Source organism: Phyllobates terribilis, unplaced genomic scaffold, assembly GCF_046119375.1.
Source record: "Phyllobates terribilis strain yellow unplaced genomic scaffold, ASM4611937v1 Scaffold_4__5_contigs__length_816908805, whole genome shotgun sequence".
NCBI classification, from domain to species: Eukaryota; Metazoa; Chordata; class Amphibia; order Anura; family Dendrobatidae; genus Phyllobates; species Phyllobates terribilis.
Genome location: NW_027362764.1, coordinates 72752102 through 72776472, shown reverse-complemented (window position 1 = coordinate 72776472; position 24371 = coordinate 72752102). Strand labels below are relative to the sequence as shown.

General features: G+C 45.6%; 1 protein-coding gene across 7 annotated transcripts in view; it reads left to right on the top strand.

Moving 5' to 3' along the window:
- The window catches only part of NEBL (nebulette), a 292333-nt gene that overhangs the window by 144828 nt on the left and 123134 nt on the right, over positions 1 to 24371 (top strand). Inside the window, exons 1-4 of one of the 7 annotated variants that reach the window (XM_073677481.1) lie at positions 10972 to 11407; positions 14863 to 14944; positions 16731 to 16981; positions 19517 to 19631. Coding sequence is in view for 1 of the 7 variants with exons in the window: in XM_073677485.1 (XP_073533586.1) it covers positions 10854 to 10961 (108 nt within the window). In the remaining 6 variants the exon portion in view is untranslated. The other 6 variants (XM_073677486.1, XM_073677483.1, XM_073677480.1 and 3 more) reach the window with 6 other exon arrangements.

The window sequence follows — 24371 nt, the reverse complement described above, 5'->3', positions numbered from 1 at the left end:
GCTCCGGGTAAGCTCCTGCATGCGCAACGCTGTGCGACACAGGCCCAGGGGTGCGTCAGAAGACTATGTGGGCCCATTATACTGCATGGAGGACTATGTGAGGCCATTATTCTCTATGGAGGACTATGTGGGGCCCATTGTTCTGTATGGAGGACTATGTGGGCCCCATTATACTGTATGGAGGACTATATGGGGCCATTATAATGCATGGAGGACTATGTGGGCCCCATTATTCTGTATGGAGGACTATGTGGGGCCATTATACTGTATAGAGGACTCTCTGGAGCCCTTTATACTGTATAGAGGACTATGTGGAGCCCATTATTCTGTATGGAGGACTATGTGGGCCCCATTATTCTGTATGGAGGATTATGTGGGACCCATTATTCTGTAAAGAATGATAAGGAAAAACTTCCTCAATTGTACACTTTTTTTAATAACAAGATTGGCCCGCGACTTTGTCCAAGTTTTTAATTTTGGCCTTCTGTGCATTTGACTTTGATGTCCCTGCATTAGAGGAATGGGCTGATCGTCATAGAGGTGCACTACCTGACATAGCCGGATAAGTTGCTGTGCCAGGCACTTTAATGACGGGATGGCAACACTACAGCTCCTCTATTCTGCTGGGCTCCCAGAAGTTAGATCTCTCGACTACAGATCAGACATTGTTAGGTTATCCTGGGCCATTAATGTAAAATCATTGAAGATCCCCATTAAAGCTGCCATACCACTTCTTTGCACTGATATAATACGCCACATATGTTTTGAAGCGCTATGTATTATTCCTTGGAAGGAAAAGGGCTTATGTTTGACAATATCAGTGACTCCCATTCATCATGGCAGTGCTGTGCTTGCCACGTATACTATATATTTAGATGTATTAAATATTCAGCGTGCGTACACAATGCACTCACTGCTTCACATGATCCTCATCAGAGCACAGCTTATCCCAGGACCAAATTTGCCTCCTGCAATGATTCTTTTTCATATTCATAGTGGCACAAATTACTAAATAGCATTATTTTGTTGAAAAATCTATGATTCCTTCTTTATATCATTTTTCACATAAATTTAGAACAAATCACCATAAATTGCACATTCATTGTCTATTTTTCAAATTTGTATATAGAATTCCTTTATAATAAAGTTGAGCAACTTTGTATATATATATTTCTGGTGCTAATTCTGAGTTCAGACTGTATTATATTCTAGAGCAGCATTTAAACATCTGCAGGATTCAGAGCAGAAATCTCCCAGTAATTATTCTGGGAAGTATCTGACGCGCCCCTGGGCCTGTGTCGCGCTGCGTTGCGCACGCGGGAGCTTACCCGGAGCCGGATCTGTTGAGGGTTGTAGTCTCGTGGCGGTGACCCGGTCCGTGCCCAGGGAGTCAAACTGAGCGGCGATGTATCAGCGGTAGATGTTGGACGACTACGCTACCCGTTGAGTACAGCTAAGGAGCTGCTGCTGCAGGGCAGACCGCTGAGGCCGGTGGTAGGATTGTGCAGCGTGATAGTATAACCCCCAACGGGAGGGGTATGGCCTCAGGGCAGCCGACGTGGATGATGGGGGTAGCAGGAACCACTCGGAGACGGTACGGTGTAGTTCAGGGTCTTTACTAGTGACAAAGATAGACCCTCCCGGAGTACTGGCTAGCGATTGGGGCCTGGTCAGTCCTTGAGCAGATGGGATCTCCCCTGGCCAGGCGGAGTTGTAGGCCTCCCAAACTAACTGTACTCTTCTGGCTACCTTGCTAGAGGCGGGTATAAGTAGCCCACGTCCCTGAGTGTACCGTGTGGTGCTCACCCGTATGGCCGGTGACTCGGGGCCTTCTAGTAGCTTCCGCTCCACGACGGCGGTGCTGGTCCCACGCGTGTGACCGTGCCTTCGGGTTTCTTGGCCAGAGGACCTGGAATCCCCTGCCTGACGGACTCTGCTGCTGGGTAGGAGTTAGTCCCCACAGCCTCGGACTCCGGGTCCGGTAAGAAATCTTCTCAGTCAGGGCGAGCTCTGCAGCTGCCAGCCCCTGACTCCTTGTAACACTGCTCCCACAGAGCTCCTGATGTTCTGTTCCTATATTTGCTTCTTTTCTCTGTCTCTACTTCTTCTCTACTCACTAACCCTGCCTCAGCCCTAGGTTTATATAGGGGAAGTTCTTCCCCTCCCAGGACTGGGCAGGAGGTGTGGCATGCATAGGATTCCTGACCAAGAGACCTCCCACCTGCTCTCAGACGTAATATCTCTATCACTGTGGCAACCAGACCCCTGGGGTGTCACATTCCCCCCTAGTGAAATTTAGTACTCCGGGACTAAACATATTTTAGAAAAACATAACAAGATATAACAATAACAATACAATAAAGAAACACATAAAGGTGGTCACGGCATGTCCGTAACCGGGTGCAGTCTTTGAAGAAAGCAAGGTGTCCATTTCACCAAAACAGGGAGACGTAACCAGGTAGGGGTCTGTCCTGCCCCGAGTCCTTAACAGTCTTTAGTCCGTCCTGGGTTACGCTCCAACTATGTACACAGGATTCCCGGTAAATCCACCAAAGACTCCTATAAACAACTAGAAACACATAATTATACACAAGCAACAAGAAAAACAGGTAACCACAAATAAAACAATTTATACACTTCAAATCCTCCAACGTGCGGGTAACTGGCCTCTAGTGGCCCTAGTGGACCTACGGAGCTGACTGTCTGGCCCTGAACTACAGGGTGTAGGAGCTGTCAAGGGTAAATTGGGCAGCTGTCTACGGGCCCTTTGGCTCACTAGGGATATGGCAGGCTCACTGCAAGCAGAGGGTTGATCCTCCTGATCTGCTGGTGTGGGGTCTTCTGCCTCCTGGACCGGCTGTTCTTCCAGTTCTACCTGTTGCTCCGTAGGTGCTTGGGATGCTGGTTGGAGGAAGGTGAGTACGGGTACCACAACTGCACCATTGACTTGAGTCCAAGACCGAGGGAAGTCTCCGAGCACAGTACTAACCATATCTTCCCTTTCCTCTACAGGTCGATTGTCTTCTTGTTCCTCTTCAGGGTTCCGGAACTGTTCAGGACACTTCTTCAGGTGATCCCGGGATACAATGGCTGTGGTCTCCCCTCCGTCTTTACTGATGGTACAGACCTTCGGGTTCTCGTGGCTTGAGGGCAGTACGGTGTACGGGTCCTTCTCCCACTGGTCGTCCAACTTGTGGAGCCGTCTTCTCCTCTTCAAGACCTGCTCTCCGGGCACCAGGGGAACAGCGGGAGCATACTGGTTGCAAGTTTTCTCTTGTCTCTCCCTAGCCTGACAGAGACTTCGCTCCACGCTCTCCTGTACTTTCCGGTACTGCTGCTGCCTCTCTGTGTCCCAGTCTGCTTCTGGTGAAGTGTCCTCGGGTGTCAGGACTCCCATTTCCAGGTCAACAGGTAACTTACCAGGTCTCGCCCTCATTAGGTAAGCCGGGGTACAGTTGGTGGAACCTACCGGGATGTGGTTGTATAGGTCCACCAGATCGGGCAGCTTCTCAGGCCACAGACTGCGTTCTTCCAGGGGCAACGTTTTCAGAAGATCCATTACCACCTGGTTCATTTTCTCACAAAGTCCATTAGTTTGCGGATGATAGGGTGTCGTCCTTATCTTCCGGCAGCCATACAGATTGCAGAATTCCTGGAAGACCTCCGCTTCAAAGGCAGGTCCCTGGTCCGTCAGCACTTGGTCCGGGTACCCGTGTGGATGGCAGAAGTGCTGCTGGAAGGCTCTAGCTGCTGTTTGAGCTGTTAAGTCCTTGACGGGGACGACAACCAAGAACCGGGAGTAATGATCCACGATGGTTAACGCGTAGACGTAGCCACTTCTGCTTGGGGTCAGTTTTACATGATCCAAGGCTACCAGTTCCAACGGCTGCCGGGTGACGATGGACTGCAGGGGAGTCTTCTGGCTGGCACGGTCCTTCCTCCTCAGGTTGCACGGGCCACAGTCTCTGCACCACCTCTCGATGGTTCCCCTCATGCCTACCCAATGGAACCGCCCGCGCAGCAGGAACTCCAGCTTCTTCCATCCGAAATGCCCAGCTCCATCGTGGTATGCCTCCATCACCATGGCTACGTCTCATCGTGGCACCACTACTTGCCAGATTAGTTCATGTGTCCGGGAGTTAGCCATCCTGCGGCACAACTTCCCCTTGTAAAGGAACAGTCTACTCTTTTCTGCCCACAGTTGCTTGGCTTCCTCCGGAGCGTCTGGGTCAAGGCGAGCCTCTGGCCGAGTCAGCATCTCCTTCACCAGCCGGACGGCAGGGTCACTGTCTTGCGTTTCCGCCCAGTTGTAGTGAGGTAAGGGGTTAAGCGTAGCGCCTTGCTTACTCCTTACCCGATGGGAATACTGGATAGTCCCATGACGGTGAAACGCGGGGAGTTCGACTTCTTCCAGTCCCTCTGGATCTTCTCCTACGTCCGGTAGGTTTGGCATCCTGGACAGGGCGTCCGCGTTGGTATTGGAGCGTCCTGCCCGGTATTTGATGGTGAACTCGTAGTTGGACAGGCGGGCCATCCATCTCTGCTCTAGGGCACCGAGTCTTGCCGTGTCCAGGTGTGTCAACGGGTTGTTATCCGTGTACACGACGAACCGGGAAGAAGCGAGGTAGTGCTTAAAGCGTTCGGTGACTGCCCACACCACTGCCAGGAACTCTAGCTTAAATGAGCTGTAATTCTCAGGGTTTCTTTCGGTGGGTCGCAGTTTTCGGCTGGCGTAAGCGATTACTCGCTCTTTCCCCTGCTGGATCTGGGACAGCACGGCTCCTAGCCCGATGTTACTTGCGTCGGTGTAGAGGATAAAGGGCTGGCTGTAATCCGGGTACGCCAGGATTTCATCCCCCGTGAGGGCCATCTTCAGCTGGCGGAAGGACTCTTCTTCCAACTTCTCCCATCTGAAGGGCGGCTTCTGGTTCTTGGCCATCCGGGACTGGCCTATCAGGAGGTCCTGCATAGGAACTGCCTTTTTGGTGAAACCGGGAATGAACCTGCGGTAGTAGCCTACCAACCCGAGGAACTGCCGCACTTCCTTTACACTGGAGGGACTTGGCCATTCCTTAATTGCGGTGATCTTATCAGGGTCGGGAGCCACTCCATCAGCGCTCACCACGTGTCCCAGGTACTGCACCTTTGGTTTCAGGAGGTGACACTTGGAGGGTTTCACCTTTAGACCGTAGCTTGCCAGAGCTTCGAACACTTCCGCCAGGTGTTTCAGGTGGTCCTCATAAGTCTTAGAATATACGATGACATCGTCCAGGTACAACAGGACCGTCTCGAAGTTTCTGTGGCCCAGACAGCACTCCATTAATCGTTGGAAGGTTCCTGGTGCGTTGCAGAGTCCGAACGGCATACAGGTAAACTCACTAAGTCCCATCGGGGTGGTGAATGCGGTCTTCTCCCGGTCCGCCTCTGCTACAGGAACCTGCCAGTACCCACTAGTGAGATCCAAGGTAGAGAAGAAGTTAGCAGATCTTAAAGCAGCCAAAGACTCCTCTATCCTTGGTAAGGGGTACGCATCCTTGTGTGTGATACGGTTGATTTTCCGGTAATCTACACACATCCTCATGGTGTTGTCTTTCTTTTTGACTAAGACTAGTGGAGCTGCCCAGGGGCTACAGCTATCCCTGATCACCCCAGCCTCCTTCATGTCTCTAAGCATCCCCTTGGCGTGTTGGTAGTGTGCAGGGGGTACGGGTCGATACCTCTCTTTTATGGGAGGATGGTCTCCCGTGGGGATGTGGTGTTCTACCCCCTTGACTCGCCCGAAGTCTAACGGGTGTTTACTAAACACTCTCTCGTACTCTTGAACCACCCGATAGACTCCCTGTTTCTGGTGTGAGGGAGTGGAGTCAGTACCCAAATGTAGTTGCTGACACCAGTCCTCCATTGTTTTCTTAGAGCCGTTACCTTCCTCCGGGTGAGATGGAGGCAAGGGTTCTACAGATTGTATAGAATTTTGGTTAATGGTATATAATTTGGCTAGCGTGGCATACCGGGGCAGGTACACTTCCCTCTTCCCGATATTGATTATGCGAACGGGCACCCTCCCATGGCGTACATTAACCACCCCCTGTGCTGTCAAGATGGTGGGCCTACTGTCTGAGTAAACTGGTTCTACCATTGCCTGGTAATCTCTACCTCTCAGACCAATAGCTGCCCGGCACCAAATCATCATTTCACTTTTTGGGGGCATGGCAATAGGGAAAGGGTCACACATTCTCACGCTACCAATCTCACCGCCAGAGAGTTCCACCTGTTGCCGTCGCATCAGTGCCCGGATCTCTTTTTGGAGCACTCGCTGCTCGCCGGAGCTGGCGTTCTTGGCAACCTGCTGTAAAAGGAAAATCACCTCTGCAAGACAATTTTCAATTACATTAGTTCCTAGAGTTATCTTTGGGTGACTCTCGTGTTTGTCAATGTCTATAATGATCAGTCCCTGTGCTGCCAGTTCAACTCTTCCGATTTTAATGGTCACCTCTTTAAATCCAATCTGTGGCACGGGCTGACCATTGCTGGCGATGATACTCAAGTCGTCGTCAGGGTAGCGGGTGATATCCGAATCATTCCAGTACTGCTTGAAGAGCACGTACGGGATGGTGGTGACCTGTGACCCGGTGTCCAGTAGGGCACTCATAGGAATGCCATCCAGTACCACGGGTAAGACTGGACGTCCTCCCACATATTTGTCGCGCCAGTTCGATGGGCCTGGTGATCTTTTTCCTGGGGGTTGGCCCTCTACCCCAGGTTGTGCCAGTTTAAAGGACAGTACCTTGCCATATGTCCGGGTTGATTGCAGCGGCGGCAGATGGGTCGTCCGTCCTCGTTGTATCGGTCGCTGGGTCTTCCTCTGGCCGGTGGGGTCCTCCTTGGTCGACGCCACGGGATGTCCTCCGGTCCGGATGCCAGCTGGATCTTCCCTGGAGTGGAAACCTGTAAAGACTGCACAGTTCGGGTTAGCGCAGCAACGCTTTTAGCTAGCTCTTGGACCTGATGGTGCAGGTCTGGAGCCGGGTCATTGTTCAAAGCCTGCGCATCAGCTCCCACAGGCCCTGCCGACAAGGGCGCCGCCTCCTGGTGGTAAGTGGTAGTGGGGCGTCTGGGGGTCACAACGCCACTTGGTGCCGGTTCTCGAAGCACCCGGATGGCTCTGTCCTTGAACTGTGCAAATCCCAGATGAGGGTCCTGTAAGGCCATTGCCCGCAACTGGGTTCGGTGGGCATTGCAATATAAACCCTCTATAAATTGTTCAGTCAACAGCCTGTCCTCGTCTCCCACGCCGTCAGGGTCGGTCTGCTTAATGGCTCTCAGGGCCTCTTGTAGGTTCAGGGCATAGTCCCTTATACTCTCATGTGCCCGCTGTTTGCACCCGTAGAATCTAAGCTTGATCTCGGCTGAGGTGCGGGTATCAAAGGTGTCCCTCAGCCGGGTTAGTATCCCTGCGACAGTCCTCCCCCCAGGTGGCCAGGACTTTACCTCCCTTCGGGCTGCCCCAGTTAATTGGGCCACCAGGATGCTCACTTTTTGCTCTTCTGTGAGGGGGTACACCTGGAAGAGGCTATCCAGCTTTTCTCTAAAGTCATGCAGGGTATGTGACTCCCCTGAGTACCAGGGTAGCCAGGCCGCTCCCGGGATATAGGGCATGGTGAAAGGCATGACTGCAGCAGCGGTGGCGCTGGCGGGGGTTGAGGCAGTGAAGCTCTCCTCCGTATCCGACATCCTCCTCCCCCCTAGTGGACCGTGGCCTACCTTGCGATGATCCTCTTCCGTAGGCCGCGGCTCCGCAGTAGATCGTCAGGGTTGAGGACCTTCCGTCGCGCTCCTGTGACGTCGGCGTCTGCTGGGCTCCTTCCAGGACCTTACGCGACGTCCGGACGTGAGGCGGGGCTTCAGTTCTCGCGCGCTTTCGGAGTCCACGCCCCTCTTCTTCCCGCGCGACGTCTTCAAGATGGCGTCCAACGGCGGGAAAACTCCACGGAAGGCGGGAAGAAGGCTGGAAATGGCACCGGATGGCGGGAATCTTCACCGATGGCGGGAAGAAGGCTGAAGATGGCGCCGGATGGCGGGAATCTTCACCACAGGTAAGTTTGAACAGTCTTTTTCAGGCACGCAGTACCCGGTGGTTGCGGGCACGAGATCCTGCCGACTACGCCAAAAGTTGACGCGCCCCTGGGCCTGTGTCGCGCTGCGTTGCGCACGCGGGAGCTTACCCGGAGCCGGATCTGTTGAGGATTGTAGTCTCGTGGCGGTGACCCGGTCCATGCCCAGGGAGTCAAACTGAGCGGCGATGTATCAGCGGTAGATGTTGGACGACTACGCCACCCGTTGAGTACAGCTAAGGAGCTGCTGCTGCAGGGCAGACCGCTGAGGCCGGTGGTAGGATTGTGCAGCGTGATAGTATAACCCCCAACGGGAGGGGTATGGCCTCAGGGCAGCCGACGTGGATGATGGGGGTAGCAGGAACCACTCGGAGACGGTACGGTGTAGTTCAGGGTCTTTACTAGTGACAAAGATAGACCCTCCCGGAGTACTGGCTAGCGATTGGGGCCTGGTCAGTCCTTGAGCAGATGGGATCTCCCCTGGCCAGGCGGAGTTGTAGGCCTCCCAAACTAACTGTACTCTTCTGGCTACCTTGCTAGAGGCGGGTATAAGTAGCCCACGTCCCTGAGTGTACCGTGTGGTGCTCACCCGTATGGCCGGTGACTCGGGGCCTTCTAGTAGCTTCCGCTCCACGACGGCGGTGCTGGTCTCATGCGTGTGACCGTGCCTTCGGGTTTCTTGGCCAGAGGACCTGGAATCCCCTGCCTGACGGACTCTGCTGCTGGGTAGGAGTTAGTCCCCACAGCCTCGGACTCCGAGTCCGGTAAGAAATCTTCTCAGTCAGGGCGAGCTCTGCAGCTGCCAGCCCCTGACTCCTTGTAACACTGCTCCCACAGAGCTCCTGATGTTCTGTTCCTATATTTGCTTCTTTTCTCTGTCTCTACTTCTTCTCTACTCACTAACCCTGCCTCAGCCCTAGGTTTATATAGGGGAAGTTCTTCCCCTCCCAGGACTGGGCAGGAGGTGTGGCATGCATAGGATTCCTGACCAAGAGACCTCCCACCTGCTCTCAGACGTAATATCTCTATCACTGTGGCAACCAGACCCCTGGGGTGTCACATATCATCTTGACATTGGACACTTTAAGTTAAAGGGAGTCTGTCAGGACAGGGTGTCTGTTAAAACCAAATACAGTTGCTCAGTGCACCCTTGGTGTTGCCAAACTATTAAAAGGGGGTATCCGGCCTTTAGCGACAAGTCTGCAGTCACTCTATGTGACAGCAGATTTGTAAATCCTCCCAATGTGCAAAAGTATGTGATTTGCTTACATGCGGTCACTTACCAACTAGACGTGTCCAGCCACGCTCAATACACTTGCATTGACACGTCTAGTTGGAATGTGGCAAATCACATATTTGCGGTTACTGGGCATGAAACCTTCTGGGAAATTTCATTTATAATGAGCCAGTGTTATTTGGTTGCCCAGTCATTTTGGCCCCCATCTGGGACAGGAGTTATTATCCATTACGTTTGGAGACTCCTGCTTGGTATGACTATGTGGTTTTTGCAGTGCACTGATTTGATATAGATGGATGATGATTGCTGTAAAATTCCAGGTGATGTGGCGTGTATGTTTGTACTAGAGATATGTATGGAAATCTAGGCATGTATCACATACTAAAATTAGTGTCATTAATTAGATGTATACATATAGAAGAGAAATAATCAGTTAATTTTTGTTTTTTTTTAATGGTGAAATTGGGGGGTGGGGTGACCTTATTGGGGGTATGTACTTTCTTTCCTGCATTGTCTGTATAGACAGTATGCTACGGTGAGTGCTAAGTGGTAACTGACTTACAATAAATAGTTGTTAGTGGGTAGAAAAGTGTCCATTTAATTATGCAGTCTCCAGAAAATGATAGGTGCACTGGGGAGAGTGAATGAGGAGATGCTTACAGAGCCTGGTCCTGCTATTCTGCCCTAGTCTACGCAGCAAAGCTTAAAAGTAAGTTGAAGAAGAAATGGGAAATATTCAACTTAAAGGGGTCAAAAGTGATGTCTGCAGTCACTCTGTGACTTTTTATCACTTTTGACCGGACAACCATTTTAATTACCCTAATAATATCAGCTGATAACAAAAATTTCTGAAGAAGGGACCATGGTGATCACTGGATTGTTGCGATGGCTCAGTTACAGGATGGATGTCTAGCAATTCCATGTCATTGTGGATTATATATTTCTTCCATGCTTGTCAAATAATGCACTTTCATATTATTGATAAGTTGTGCTGATAATTTTCTTGTATGTTAAAGGGAATCTGTCTGCAGGTTTTCTAACCTGAGAGAAATAAAATGTAGAGCAAGAAGGTCTAATTTCAGGAATGTGTCACTTACTAGGCTGTATTGTAGTTTCAATACAATCAGTGTTTTATCAGCAGGAGATTATCAGTACGGGACTAGGTCTCATGTGCAGACCAGTCCAGCTAAACTGTGTAACCACTCCCCCATGACTGATTGGCAGCTAGCTGCATGGTGTGGGTGGAGTTATACACAGCTCAGCATTCTGACCATTGCTACATCTACAGCAGGGAAAACAGGGATTCTATCAAAACTGCACCAAGCAGCCCAGTAAGTGACATATCGCTGGAACCAGGGTCTCTGCCCCTACATTAAGCCGCTCTAAGATTACATAACAAAAACCTGCTGACAGATTATTTTTCATAGACTGTTGTGTAAGTCATGTGTGAATAATTCATGTGCAGTAAGTAATATATTGCTGACTGATATTCCTTTCTTTTGTAGGTAAAATATAAAAGAGACTTTGAAGAAAGTAAAGGCCGAGGCTTCAGCATTGTCACAGACACACCCGAGCTCCAACGACTCAAAAAGACCCAAGAGCAGATCAGTAATGTATGTCCAAGTGTGATCTCTATAAAGTGTGCGGAGTGTGGCAGTGCTGGTGTGAAGTGTTTGTAGAGTGGGTATGATGCGAGGATATAGTAAATGTGACTGTGACGGTGTGTCAGGTTCAAACGCAACGAGTTGACGGCCGATATCTCCGGCACCACATCAGGTATTATCACCGTGCTTTCCTAAAGTTCCGATCAGTAAGTTTGCCTTATTATCTAGGTATATGAGAAAAGTGTGATGAGGCAGATTTGTCAATCAGGGGTCTGGCATTGACTTATAGTTTAGCTATCTCCAGTAGGTGGCACTAAACACTGTTTTCTTCCATGTGGAGGAGAGAGCTACTTTGCATACTTTTTCCCATGGAGCGTTGCCGGTAAGAACTCCTTAATGAGAACCGGTGCCCTCTGGAGCTGAAATCCTGAAAGAAGAAGACAGCACAAAAACAGGTGAATTTTTTATTGTAAAATTTTTCATTATAATATATCTTGTAAGAATGGGGACAAATGTACAGTAGAGTTGAACAAAAAGATTAATAGGACCCTGGTTCAGCTGCCACATGGGTAGTCCGTGGCCACTGCACCACCGCCGTACAAACCTTCTACTAACTTCTGACATCCTTGACGCCTCTTTTGATTTGTGGGCTCTTGTAACGTCATGCATGCATACAGAGGGTAATTACAATAGGTGTAGGGCTTGCAATCGCACCTGGGCCCTGGAGCCTAAGGGGCCAAAAAAAGTCCCTTTGGCCTATATGAAAAGACCAATACTATTTAAAGTCTTACAATAATTGGGGGCTCCGTTGGAGCTTTTGCATTGGGGCGCATGAGCTTCAAGTTACGCCACTGCACGCATCTCATCACAATGTAATTAATCTGATGAGGAACCAGCGATGCCAGCAGGTAGTAGGAGGTTTGCATGGCTCTGGTCCAGTGGCCACAGACTTCCAACCTGGCCAATCAACCAGGGTCCTGAAAAGGTTGTTGCTCAACTTTATTATACAGATATCCTAATATATTAACTACAAAGTTCCATAAATGGAATCCTATATAGTAATTCTGGTCATAAACTCAATCACAGCATAACACACCTTTTTCCCGCAGGAAATTAATCCCCAAAAAAATTCTGAGTAGATTTTGAACCATAAAATGAACTTTATTAAATCAAATTTTTTTAAAAAAAACTATAAAGTTCAGTGCTTCACAGAAAGGGCGGGCAAATATCACCATAAACAATTACAAATAGTGTTAAAGGTAAGTAAGTACCTAATCAATAGTTGGATTTTTAACATGGAAATACATTACTCAATTTGTTGCTCAGTAATACCAAAAAATATATAATACTACAGATAAGTAGATAAATAACTATGTATTTTTGCGTAGCAGCACATTAAATACGGTAAGCATTTACAAAAATTGTAGCTACTCATGCATGATGTGCATAAAGTTAAACATGCATAAATATTACACAGTTCCCATATTACTCAAATGCAGGGATAAGTGCGATCAAACTGATATGTTTTTAATAATAAGTGACCTTTCTGTCAATCTTAAGCTCATGCATATAAAATGTCAGGTATATAAGTAGATACTGGATGGTTTTACCTGGATAAAGTGCTCTGTGCGAGTGCCCGCCCGCTGCCCCGACGCGCGTTTCGTCTTGCCTTTTGCATGCCAAGGTGAAATAGCAGTGCCCTCAGCCTCATGCGCTCATATAAATTACTGCTCTTATCAAGCTGGGATCTGCATGGAGCGGTAATATGCCACACTTTGTAGTCTATAGATCACTGGCGGACAGGGATAGAAGACTCCCTTGTGCAAGATTTTTTGCAGTCTAATAGCTCATCATAGTGCACAATTCCACCTGTTTTGGAGGTGGTGTGGCCCCCTTACTTCTTGGGTCCCCATGCACCTGCACAGATTGCACAAATGATATGTCCGCCCCTGCCATGGACCCATATTGTATCACTGTATGCCTGTGATCTCAAATAGAGGTATATAATTGTTTTTTCTGCCACCAGGCACAATATTACAGAGATATTCTGCTCTAGAAGTATTGACCATATGCCTTCGTAATAAAGTGCCATGGAGGGACACCATAAGGCGGCACATAGTGTCTATGGTATATCTGTAATGAACCATGGGTATTCTCCGTGCCATCACACAGGCATCATTCACACAGCATTGCTGTTTATGTGGCCTTTTACAAAAATTGAATAAATCTCAGTATAAAGGAGTAAAGATGCCATTATCAGGCTCGCGTCTCCCCAGGCACTTGCTCACTTGCACATCTTATAACTGTGTATTGTGGATTTTCAAAGTCTGTACATTTCTTTGCAAACATAAAACGTTCTTCTCGTCTTTATAACAATTCAGGTCTCTGACAACTTTGCATTTTTGCCGTTTTTGTACTCTAAGCAAATTTATCCACTGGATGAGAGGCTGAAAGCTATTTCTGACCGCATATGCTGAGTGTTAAAAATACATCCTCATATCTAATGGCAAAGTAAAAGCCCTTTTATATCCATCCTACAAATATATTTCCCAAGATTCTTCGTCCTTAAAAGATCTTATTTCAATGTTGAGAAATAGATTGTAGCAACTTTTACCTATAGGTTCAAAAGGACTAAAGTAGAGTTGGGGAAATTTATCACAAGATATTTATTAAAAGGAAAAATGGAGAGGGTGGTCTGAGCGACCAATCAGGTTGCTGCTTTTATTTTTCAAGAAACTACAGAATAAATGAAGCTGGAATCTGGTTCAATTGTAAATTTCTTTGTTTTGATAGATTTCCTTAAATTTTATTTTAAATTAGCATTTTTTTCTTTAGTCTGGATCTATTTAAAATACGTTTGTCAGTAGAAGGATCAACCTTCCTAAGCCGTCTATATTGGCATGTAGGTCATAGGAAACTGATTAAAATGATACCTTGATATCTGCAATCTGATGAATGGTTCCAGAGATATTCATGTTTTTATCATATGCAAATGAGCTGAAAAGATCTCTGTGGCACAAAGATCTTTTCCTGCTCATTTGCATATAAGAACAAATGTTGATTTCTCAGGAACTATTCATCGGATTGCCGATATCAAGGTATCATTTTATTCAACTTTCTATGACCTACATGCCCATATAGACGGCTTTGGAGAGTTGATCCTACTGACAGATGCCCTTTAAGGCAATTCAAGGGTGGCAATGACTGTCCTTATGTAGATGGGAAGGGTATCATTCTTTTGGGCCTCCTAAAACGTGCTGCTGTGTGTCTTGCGCTGTCTAGTTGGGCGATAACGGCACACACACATATACACACAGCCCTCTTAATGAAAATTTGCATGAACCAAACCTTTTACAATCCTGCACACAATCGGCAATGTTGGCAAACATGCACACAGCTTGCAGTAATGTTGGATACACAGTTATTATAGTATGCTACATTACACATCATCATCATCATATGTTATAACCAAGAAAAACCCCTTCAAGAAAAATCTTGACTCCCCATTGTGAAATTTCCAAGCATAGTATTAAACTTTACAATGTATGTAATGTGTATTTCCACGCGAATACAGTATTACAAAGAAGACACCAACCAGAGATGCACACATAAGGTTCCTTGTGAAACGTAAGTACTTTTATATATGGCTTATTGGGTTTTCCAATAATATTAATTATTATTTTTGTTATTATAATTATTATTTGAAATAAAACAGTGGGCGCCCAGTAATAAAAGTGTTAGACAGTACAGCAAAATGTTAGAAGATACTTTGCAAACTGTATATTTTACGTAGTCATTATTACGTATTTATTATTCATTTTTTAATTGTAATTTATATATCATTAAACATATTATTTGGGAATGTTTTCCTTGGATAAGAAATACTCAAATTTGTATTTATCTATTTCAGGACTATATGGAAAATTCAAGACACCCTTACTGTTTTTAAGCCTATGAACACATCAATTGTCTTTTTGGACTTATCATATATGGTAGGACGGTCTAAAGTTGGCATCTACACACCAAAAGCTGACAATAGGCTGGTGCTGTCACTAACACCTGCCACCATGGATATGTGCCTGGGTCTTTTGCCCAACACCGAGAGTCAACTTATTTCATTTTACCTTTGTCTACCCTCTCAACCTTGTCTCATGGTGTCCCAAGGATCTTCAGAGACTGTCACAATAAATCCATGTCCAGTATTCAAGATCTCACTGTAGGTCATGTATCCATAAATATTGCAATTCTGGGAAATAATATGGCCACCAGGAGCGGACACAGACAGAAGAGGACCACTGTGCAAGAACAATCTATGGGCCCTTTGCCAGTGGTTAAATTTAAAGCTCATGGGTCCCAATGCCCCATGTCCCAAAATCTCCCAATTATTGCAAGTCTTTAGTAGTATTGGTTATTTCATATAGGACAAATGAACTTTTTGGGCCCCTTGGGCGATTACAACCGCTGCACCTATTGTAGTTACATCCCTACCCTTTGCAGTCCAGTAGCTTATCATAAGACAAAATTCCACTTGATGTGGAGATGGAATTGAACCCCCTTACCTCATGGGTTCCTGTGCGACAGCACAGGTTGCCCCAATGCTATATCTGCCCGTGATGGCCACATTGTTACAGTCATAACCTCTGAATCGTCTGTGGTTCTGCGAAATCAAACTTGAATCAACCTAGAACCCTTTGTTATACCCTGGCTGAGTGGGAGTGAGAGTAAAACTCTTACAATTTTTATTTTTGGTCATTTTTACTTAAAGGGATTTCCCCACAAATTGGAAAAATAAATCTCTGGAGTAACGCACATCATCACTGTAACCATAGCAATAGAAAAAAAACGACACCATTCTTCAGTGTAACTTTCACTTCTTTCGGCCTTTTTAGTCACCCTCTCCTGGCCTCTTCTCTTCCAGTATCTTCACCCATGTGACCTGGAAGCAACAGGATTTATCAGGAGTGCATTGCAGTCATCTTCTGCTAACTCCTCATCTCCTGTCTTCCATCCCTTGACCTGCATAAAAAAAATGATCCATCACACAGCCTCAACCATCCCATTGGAAATATACTTCTTTTCACACACTCTATTGAGGTTTTAACAATATGTTTTGTGAGACAACTCCTTTAAGACAGAGATATTTCCACAATAAGTGCAGCTCTCCAAACCGATGTGTGAAGCTAGAAGAGAAAAGGCTTGAGGTGCAAATGTTGATGATGCAGCTGATTTCACACATATGGCTTACATATGGTTAACCTGATCATATCCAGTGATATTTTGGCAAAAACAAACAAAAAAAGTGTAGTATATGAGATACATGACACTTGCAATACTAAGAAGAGCTGGATAGGAGGTATTTTTGAGTAGACACCTCACCCTCATAGGTACCAATACTCTCTATGGTGTCCTTTTAGCTTCATTGGCTGTTGACTATTCTTCCCAATCGCCCATACGCATGCACACCCTGTCCAGTAGACTGTTCATGTGTGTTTAATGGGGAGTGGGGAGTTAATCGCTGTCAGACAGCTTTGGTGGTGGCTTTCTTCCCCTGATAACAAAACGATCAAGTGTTAAAAATCAATATGCCAAATCCTTCTTTCCTTTCTCGTCATCTTTTGGGGGAGAATCACATATAAGATAGCTGGCAGAAGTTTGACCCAAGCATGACCATGAAACTTACAATCAGTAGCTGAATTGTCTCTTAAAACACACTGGTTCTACTAAAGACTTTCATATCAATATCTAATGGTACTACTAAACGGATGTGTTTTTTAATAGGCGTTTCAGCATCACCTTCTGTGTACTTGGTAAAGTCAACCTGAAGATACCTAGTAGAGGAATTCTCATGAAGATCTAAGAACTTGGAACTATTGGAGCAGGAAGAATAATCATCAACGTGTTCATATACAAATACATAATATCCCATTTGCTCAAAAAGAATTGAAGCCAATGATATGGAATTTTGTGCCCTGGTCCAAAATTGCCACATGCTAAGGAAAGATGGGATAGTTCTTCTATGACCAGAACAGGTAAATGTAAAACATTACGACATATGATATAATTGGATCGTATATCTAAATGTGTGTGACTTTGGCACTAAAATAGGAGTAAAACTCGAATGACACTGAGTGCAACTAGTTCTGCATTTCACTGGAGCCCACCGATCATCCTACTACAGACGTTCAGAAGAAAGACCAAATTGGTCGAAACGTTGATGACACTGTAGCTTCCATTCGGTTGGAACCATTAAATACACTTTAAACATATTATTCAAGTTATACTCCTACTTTTGTGTTTATGTCATACACATTTGGAATAAGGGACACTTGTTCTTCTTTCAGGCTCGAAGATCTTCTCCTAGTAAAGTGGACTTATGTATATGACCCATTATATCTAGATCTTAAGTTAGTCTAGATTGTTGAAAAATATTAATTGTAAGTACATCTCATGTCTCAGTTTTAAGAATTATGTTTCCTATATTTGATGTTTTCTGTGTTGTACAGTAGTCAGCAGTAGTCATTACGACTAGAATTATTACTACTACAGTCATTCCATTGACCAAAATGTTACTTTTCTAAGGGAGAAATCTGCACCCAGTGTTTGAAGCAGTCTCTGCAGGTTGTTCTTTAAATAAAAGATACTTTGTATTATATCTTATAAAAGGAAAAATACTTATTTCTACACTTCTAATCTGATCCTAATCGGATCATGGATTCTACTAAAAATTGCAAAAATCCACTTGGAAATGGACTAACAGTGAGGGGTCAAGTTACATGCAACCCAAAAAAGTCAATGGAGAGGGAGACAGAGAAAGGCAAAGAGACACAAAGATGCTTCTGCTGTCTAGTGTTTTATCTCACTCCAATGCTGGGTTCACTATCACATTACATTGTCCTGCTGCTTTTTAGGGTCACCTACAATCTGTCTTCAGTGAATATAGCTTTTCACATTACTGAGATAGGAGATGGCAGTTGTTTGTCAAAGTTCTATGGAGAAGGGAGGAGATAGAGGAGCTAGAGGCAGACACAGACATTCTGCTGCAAGTTCTTCTGAAACAACTCATGGAGGTGCTAGAGGTGGACAAAGACATTCTGCTGCAAGTTCTCCTGAAACAACAGATAGAGGAGCTAGAAGCAGACACAGACATTCTGCTGCAAGTCCTCCTGAAATGACAGATGGACGAGCTAGAAGCAGACACAGACATTCTGCTGCAAGTTCTCCTGAAATGACAGATGGAGGAGCTTGAAGCAGACACAGACATTCTGCTGCAAGTTCTCCTGAAATGACAGATGGAGGAGCTTGAAGCAGACACAGACATTGGAAGTAAAAATAAGGGAAATAGGGAAAGTCAGCTCACCAGTGTTGGAAGTCTGTAGCTCTCACTTGCAAGAGGAATTACTGCATGGAGCTGCCCAGGTTCAGGATGTAGGCACAATATTTAGAAAAAACAGAGATATTCTCCAGCGTTGAATTATAATATAAAAAGTTGCTTTTATTTTTAATTTCTCATAAAATTGTAATGGCTTGCAAATCTACAATACCCACAGCAAAGGACCAATGCGTTTCGATTGGGAAGTCTTATTCATGGTATGTCAGATAGCAACCCACATGGGTATTATATACCCGACCTCCTGATAACCCCTGTCCACTAATTGAGTAGGTAGATATTCTGCTGCAAGTTCTCCTAAAAAAACAGATGGGGAAGCTAGAGGCAGACAGACATTCCGCTGCAAGTACTCCTGAAACTACAGTTACACTTTAAAGTGTAACTGTCATATCAGGAGAACTTGCAGCAGAATATCTGTGTCTGTCTCTAGCTCCTCCATCCTCCGATCCCTCTCCATAGAACTTTATGAGCAGCAACTGTCATCTAATTAATGTGAAAATCTGTATTCACTGAAGACAAATATTACCTGTGAGTTTTGAATATTGAGAGTGAAAGATGAGTCCAGAAGTAGAAAAAAGCGTATTACTCTAATAAGATACAATACAAAGTTGCTTATTTTCACATGTACTATTCACTTATGGGAAAAAAAAATTAAATGATTGTTACTCTTTAATTCCATACTTTTGCCACCCAAAAGATTCTGCACAGTTTGGAACTTTCTGTGTGACCCTAGCAATGTACATGTAGTTATATGTTCATAGTCTGCTATAGAAAACACTGTCTTTCTATGCTGCACAGGCTTGTTTTTGTTCCTTCCCTTATTGGTAGCAGACGGTGCATGATGATAATATTTTAGGGCAAAATGTTCAGGAACAAGGTAGTTATAAGTCATTCGATGTGATGGGCGGAGGGTATTGTGGAGCAAACAGAAAAGGCTTAGACTATAATTGAAAGAGATCGGCATTATGTATTCCACAATTCTATCTGAAATATCTCCTGAAACGGATGCAAAATTTCTTGGCCATTTAGAGTAATGATGAAAAGTACAATGTTGTATGCCTCCCCAGTTTAGGAGTAAGCAGGGCTACTCTTAGTGTCTTATAGAAACTGAATTGCAGGTTCTGACATCCAGCACTGCCGTCTTTATTACAGCCCCTTCTTCATTTTCTTGTTCCAGAAGGGACATCAGAAAACGACTCTAAGTGGAAAGGCAAGGACTGAAAGGAAATAATTGTCCAGTTCCTCCTGTGATATGGCCAAACTCAAAGGGGACACCTGGCAAGGCTTACAAGGTAAGGAAACGAGATCTACTTGTGAAAATAAGTTGATGGTTTCCAGGGGAATGCTGCTGTTGAAAGCAAACTCTCATGAGCTAAATGGGCCTATTGTGCTGGGAATGTCCTTTCCGCACTCCCAGTAGCTCTGCTGAATTTTAAGATGTGGTGTCTTATTTTCTCAATCTGGCAAACAGTGAACTTGAAAGGCTTCAATTGTGTCATTTGCACTTTGTATGTTTCTCTTGTTGCTGTGGTGGATGAAATAGAAATGACAGAAAGTAGCGGCTTGCCAAAGCTTCATCATTACAATCACAACGATGACATGTTATTTCAAGACCAATTTTGTTGATACTAGTCTTAAAGTTTACCCACCTCTACACACCGTATAAAGAGGGTGCGCCATTAAAGCGCATGAAGAAGTCACAGGCAATTCTGGAAATAAAATCTCGACAGATTCCTGCCTTCTAGATAAAACGTGGCAAATAGATATGGTAAAATTACTTTATTCCTATAGTTGGGGGAGAAGCTTATTGAGGCCACTTTTTTATGTGCTGCTACATGGCTCCCATTGGGTAACAATTGTAGGGGTTTCAGCTCTCTGGTAGCCGCTTGGATACACACAGGCACAGGATTTTTATAGAGAATAAAGTTTATTGTCCTTCATAAACTTTACAGCTCCAAAATGAAAACAGCCTTACCTCAGCACAAATGTATAACAAAACAGTCCTTTCTTCAGCACAAATGTATAGCAAAACGGTCCTTTCTTCAGCAGAAATGAATAACAAAACAGTCCTTTCTCTCGTAAATCAAATGGTCTCACCAGCTTGGTATTACAGGCACTTCTCATTCTCTAGTATAGACTTATCCAACATGAATGGTCTTTCTCCAACTCCATACACTCTGCTGAGCTAAGCCAGCTGCCTGTTATTAGGTCTGTAAGACCTAGACTGGAGTATGGGAGTGACCTTTCCCACCTAGGCTCTTTTGGTCGCTCCTAAATCCTGGACCCAAAATGCAGTCAAAATTAAAACCATCTTACTAACATATACCTTACATCCAGGACTTTACCTCCTGGCTCCTTATACCATGTAATATATGACTGTATTAAGTCCTCCAGAATGGCAGTCATGTAGTGGCTCTTTGCCCTGGCTCCGAAAGGGCATTCCCGAACCTTATCTCCCCGATACGTCCTAGTAGGTCATATGAACGTGGTTGTCCAGACATTACTGATGGGCAATATGATGGCTCAGTAGTTCTTACTGTTGCCTTGCAGCACTGAGACATCTAAGTTCTCTGTTTGTTTGAGTGGTTTCTTCTCACACATAAAAAACAGATGTGTAGGTCACTTTTAAAATTACATTTACTCTAGAATTACATGACCTGCAATTTAAGAATCTGGATGATCAAAAAAAGAAGTATATTGAGAACAGTTGTGCCAGAATTCTGACATGAAAAAGTAACACATTTTGGTGATTTTTTTTTTTGCATGAAAATTTGTTACTTTTTTTTTGTATATACGTAATGTTAAAATAAAAAGATGGTGGGACTTAGCAGGAGGTGATGTAGTCTCCTGTAACCCAACAGATTTACAATGCTTTATGCCTGAAACTGGCATAAATTATTCCACAAGTTTAATCCACCCCAAAGCTGACAGATTTGCTTTTTGGCACATGGAAAGGCAAAGATTTGGCAATTTTTTTTAGTAATGGGTGCTTCTTAAAAATTAGATACATTATATTCTTAGTGTATTTTTCATAAGGACTGGCATAAAAACTATGGTCTTAAAGGGCAATGCCCAACTGATCAATAAGTTATTCCCAGCTATGTACAGTTAAAACCAGAAGTTTACATACACTATATAAAAAGTCACATCTGCATGTTTTTCTCAATATCTGATATGAAATAAGAATAAACCTTTCCCGTTTTAGGTCTATTAGGATTGCCATCATTTTTAATATTTTCCAAATGCCAGAATAATGAGAGAGAGAGAATGTTTTAAGGCATTTTTATTACTTACTGCAAAATCAAAAGTTTACATACATTTCATTAGTATTTGGTACCATTACCCTTAAACTGAATGACTTGGGTAAAACGTTTGGGATATCCTTCCACAAGCTTCTCACAATAATTGGTCTAACCTACTATCTGAGGAATAACCCTTTAAATAAAAGTGCCCCTTAGTGTTAGGAAGAACTGTGATGAGTTATTGATTCAACGAGTCTTGTTATGGTTGGCACCTGGATAGAGAAGTTGGTGCTCCTCGCCATTTACATATATTCAGAGAACCACTGCATTCTTGGTAATAGATGGTTCAAATGATGCACCCCCGGGGCAATGGGGTACTCGGCAGCCGGGCCAATAGATGCAGGGGGTGATATGTCTCAGTGGTTGACCCGGTCCGTGACCCAGGGCGGTCAATAAAAAGGGGGGTTTTCTATTTATAGAGGTTTGTAGTTTTAGGAAGTGTTCGTGAAGCCACCTGTGGAATGCAGCTAAAGGGAGCCGCCGCTGCGGAGCAGTCCTCTGAAGCTGATGTTACTGCAGCAGGGATGGTGGGGCTCTCCACAGGAAGAGCTAGCTCCAGGGCAGTGTAGGTATTGTTGGTTGTGCTGGGCGTTGTAGTGCAGGGGGAAAGATGGCGCAGCTGAAATAATGGACGGAGGCAGTGCGGTGCAGTCATCCGAGTCTTTACTCACAGTTCTCATGTACGTTCCACTGATACACTGCGCGGGTGCCTGCCTCCCACGTCGCGCTGCGGTCACCAGAACAGGGGTTCAGCTCTTCCTCAGGTCGGTTAGGAGCACCTGACGGAACCCCGCTTTCTTATGTTCCTCTCTAGACCGACTTCACGCTGGGTCTTTCTCTCTTCTGCCCTGCGCTTCCCCACTCACAGTCCCACTCGGGTGCTCTGAAGTCCCTCCTGTCTATCTGGAGTTCCCGGACCTGCTTGACCCTCACGGTGACTAGAATGAGGCTTTGGCAACTGAACTATAAAAGCCAGAAGCCTCCGATTTTTCCAGCCGAGACCTGGAGTAACACGACTGGACCAGGGGCCAGTCCCCTTCTTGCGGCCTGATCCCAGATTCGGGGCGTACGGTTGCCGTCCTGCACTCGCCGTACCCCCTGTGATCCCTTCAATAGAACGGAGCCTTTCTCCTCTTCTCCCCTCCTGGGCCTCTAGCACTAGGCCCCAACTTGTGGAGCAGAGCTCCTAAAGAGACTCTGCTCCCAGACTGTCTTCACTCTCTCCTCTCACTGACTGACTTGCCACCCTAAGATGGCTTCCCTTTATATATACCTCCTGTAATGGTGCTCCCTTAAACTGCTTCCTCCACCCACACCCACTACTGGTTCCCCTTACCTTTGGTTCCCCCCACTCCAGCCAGGGACAGGGCTCAGCACTGTGCACATGCATCTTGCCCCCTCCAGCCGGCCTGGAGCAGTGTAGTGTTGAATGCAGGTGTTGGGGATCTGGGCAGCACTCCCTCCTTACCTGAGAGAAGGAGATTCCACACCTCTTGGTGAGGTGCAGTACCTCTGTGGCGACTGAACCCTCAGGGGCACCACACAAACACATAAAGGTTCAGGACGTTTTTGGAAGGGTCCATTGATAATAGGTCAATAATAGGTTGAGAACCCCAACATTCAGCTACATTCTATGGATAAATCTATCAGTATCTGCTGAAATCCCCTACAGCCACTCCATAGGGGAAGTAAAGGTCTTTTAAAGTAAGATATATTCTTTGGAACCACTTTCCAAATTTGCCAAAAGATGAGCATCCAGAAAAGAGGACCCTTCTATTAATTTACTAATAGGTTGTATCAAGCAGATTTTCTAGACAGGGGTTCTTTAGTCATTTAACCAGACTGTGTACAAAGAGGGTCCTTTACCCAGGAGAACCATGTTTGAGCAGAACATTGATTTAATTAGAAGCTGTAATTCTTCAGTTACAAATCGTACAACTAGAGATCAGTGTGAAGACCTGGGGTCTTCCATGGGCATAAAGCTATTCAGACAACACAGGGTGATGGTAAAAACAGCGTGGTAATACTTTAGTGACCCACAAAGCGGACAATAAACACACAGACAAGTCCCAGCAAATATCCAAGATGGTACAACATTACACAGTCTCACCCTTCCTTCTCCACCTGCCTGGGATAGAACAGCTGCGTCTTTGGAGACTTCCATGGCCGACTACCTCATCCAGTGGACTCCCGCTTCTGGCGGGCCCCACAGAGAGGAGGTAGCGGCAAGCTTAGGAAGCTAGAAGTCCATCAAGGTACAAGGCCAGGAGACCCAAGGGTCCCACCCTGGCCTCTCCGAGAGTTTCCATGGGGCCAGGCGACCGGTGGGTCCATCCTGCAACTCCAAATGTCTCCATGGGTTCTAGACGACCGGTGGGTACCTCCTAGCAACCCCAAAACAACATATCCATGGGGCCAGGTGACTTCTTTGTCCTCTCCTGGACTCCCGAAAATGAATCAATGTCTCTCTGATGGTTAATGGAGCAGATCCGAATCTTTCTAGTCAGGGCCGGTACCCTTAAACTAGAATCATGCAGAATACAAATCTGTGTCTCTTTGGATGCCATGCAATCCATCTACTTTCCTGAAGCATGTCTCTCATACTCCTTCTAAGGTCTTTCTGATGTTCCTTGATTCTCTGTCCCAAGTCTTATTCTGTCTCAGAAACACATGTCCCTTCTTAAATACACATCCACAGGTTAAGAATTAGGGATGATATTATTCCACAGG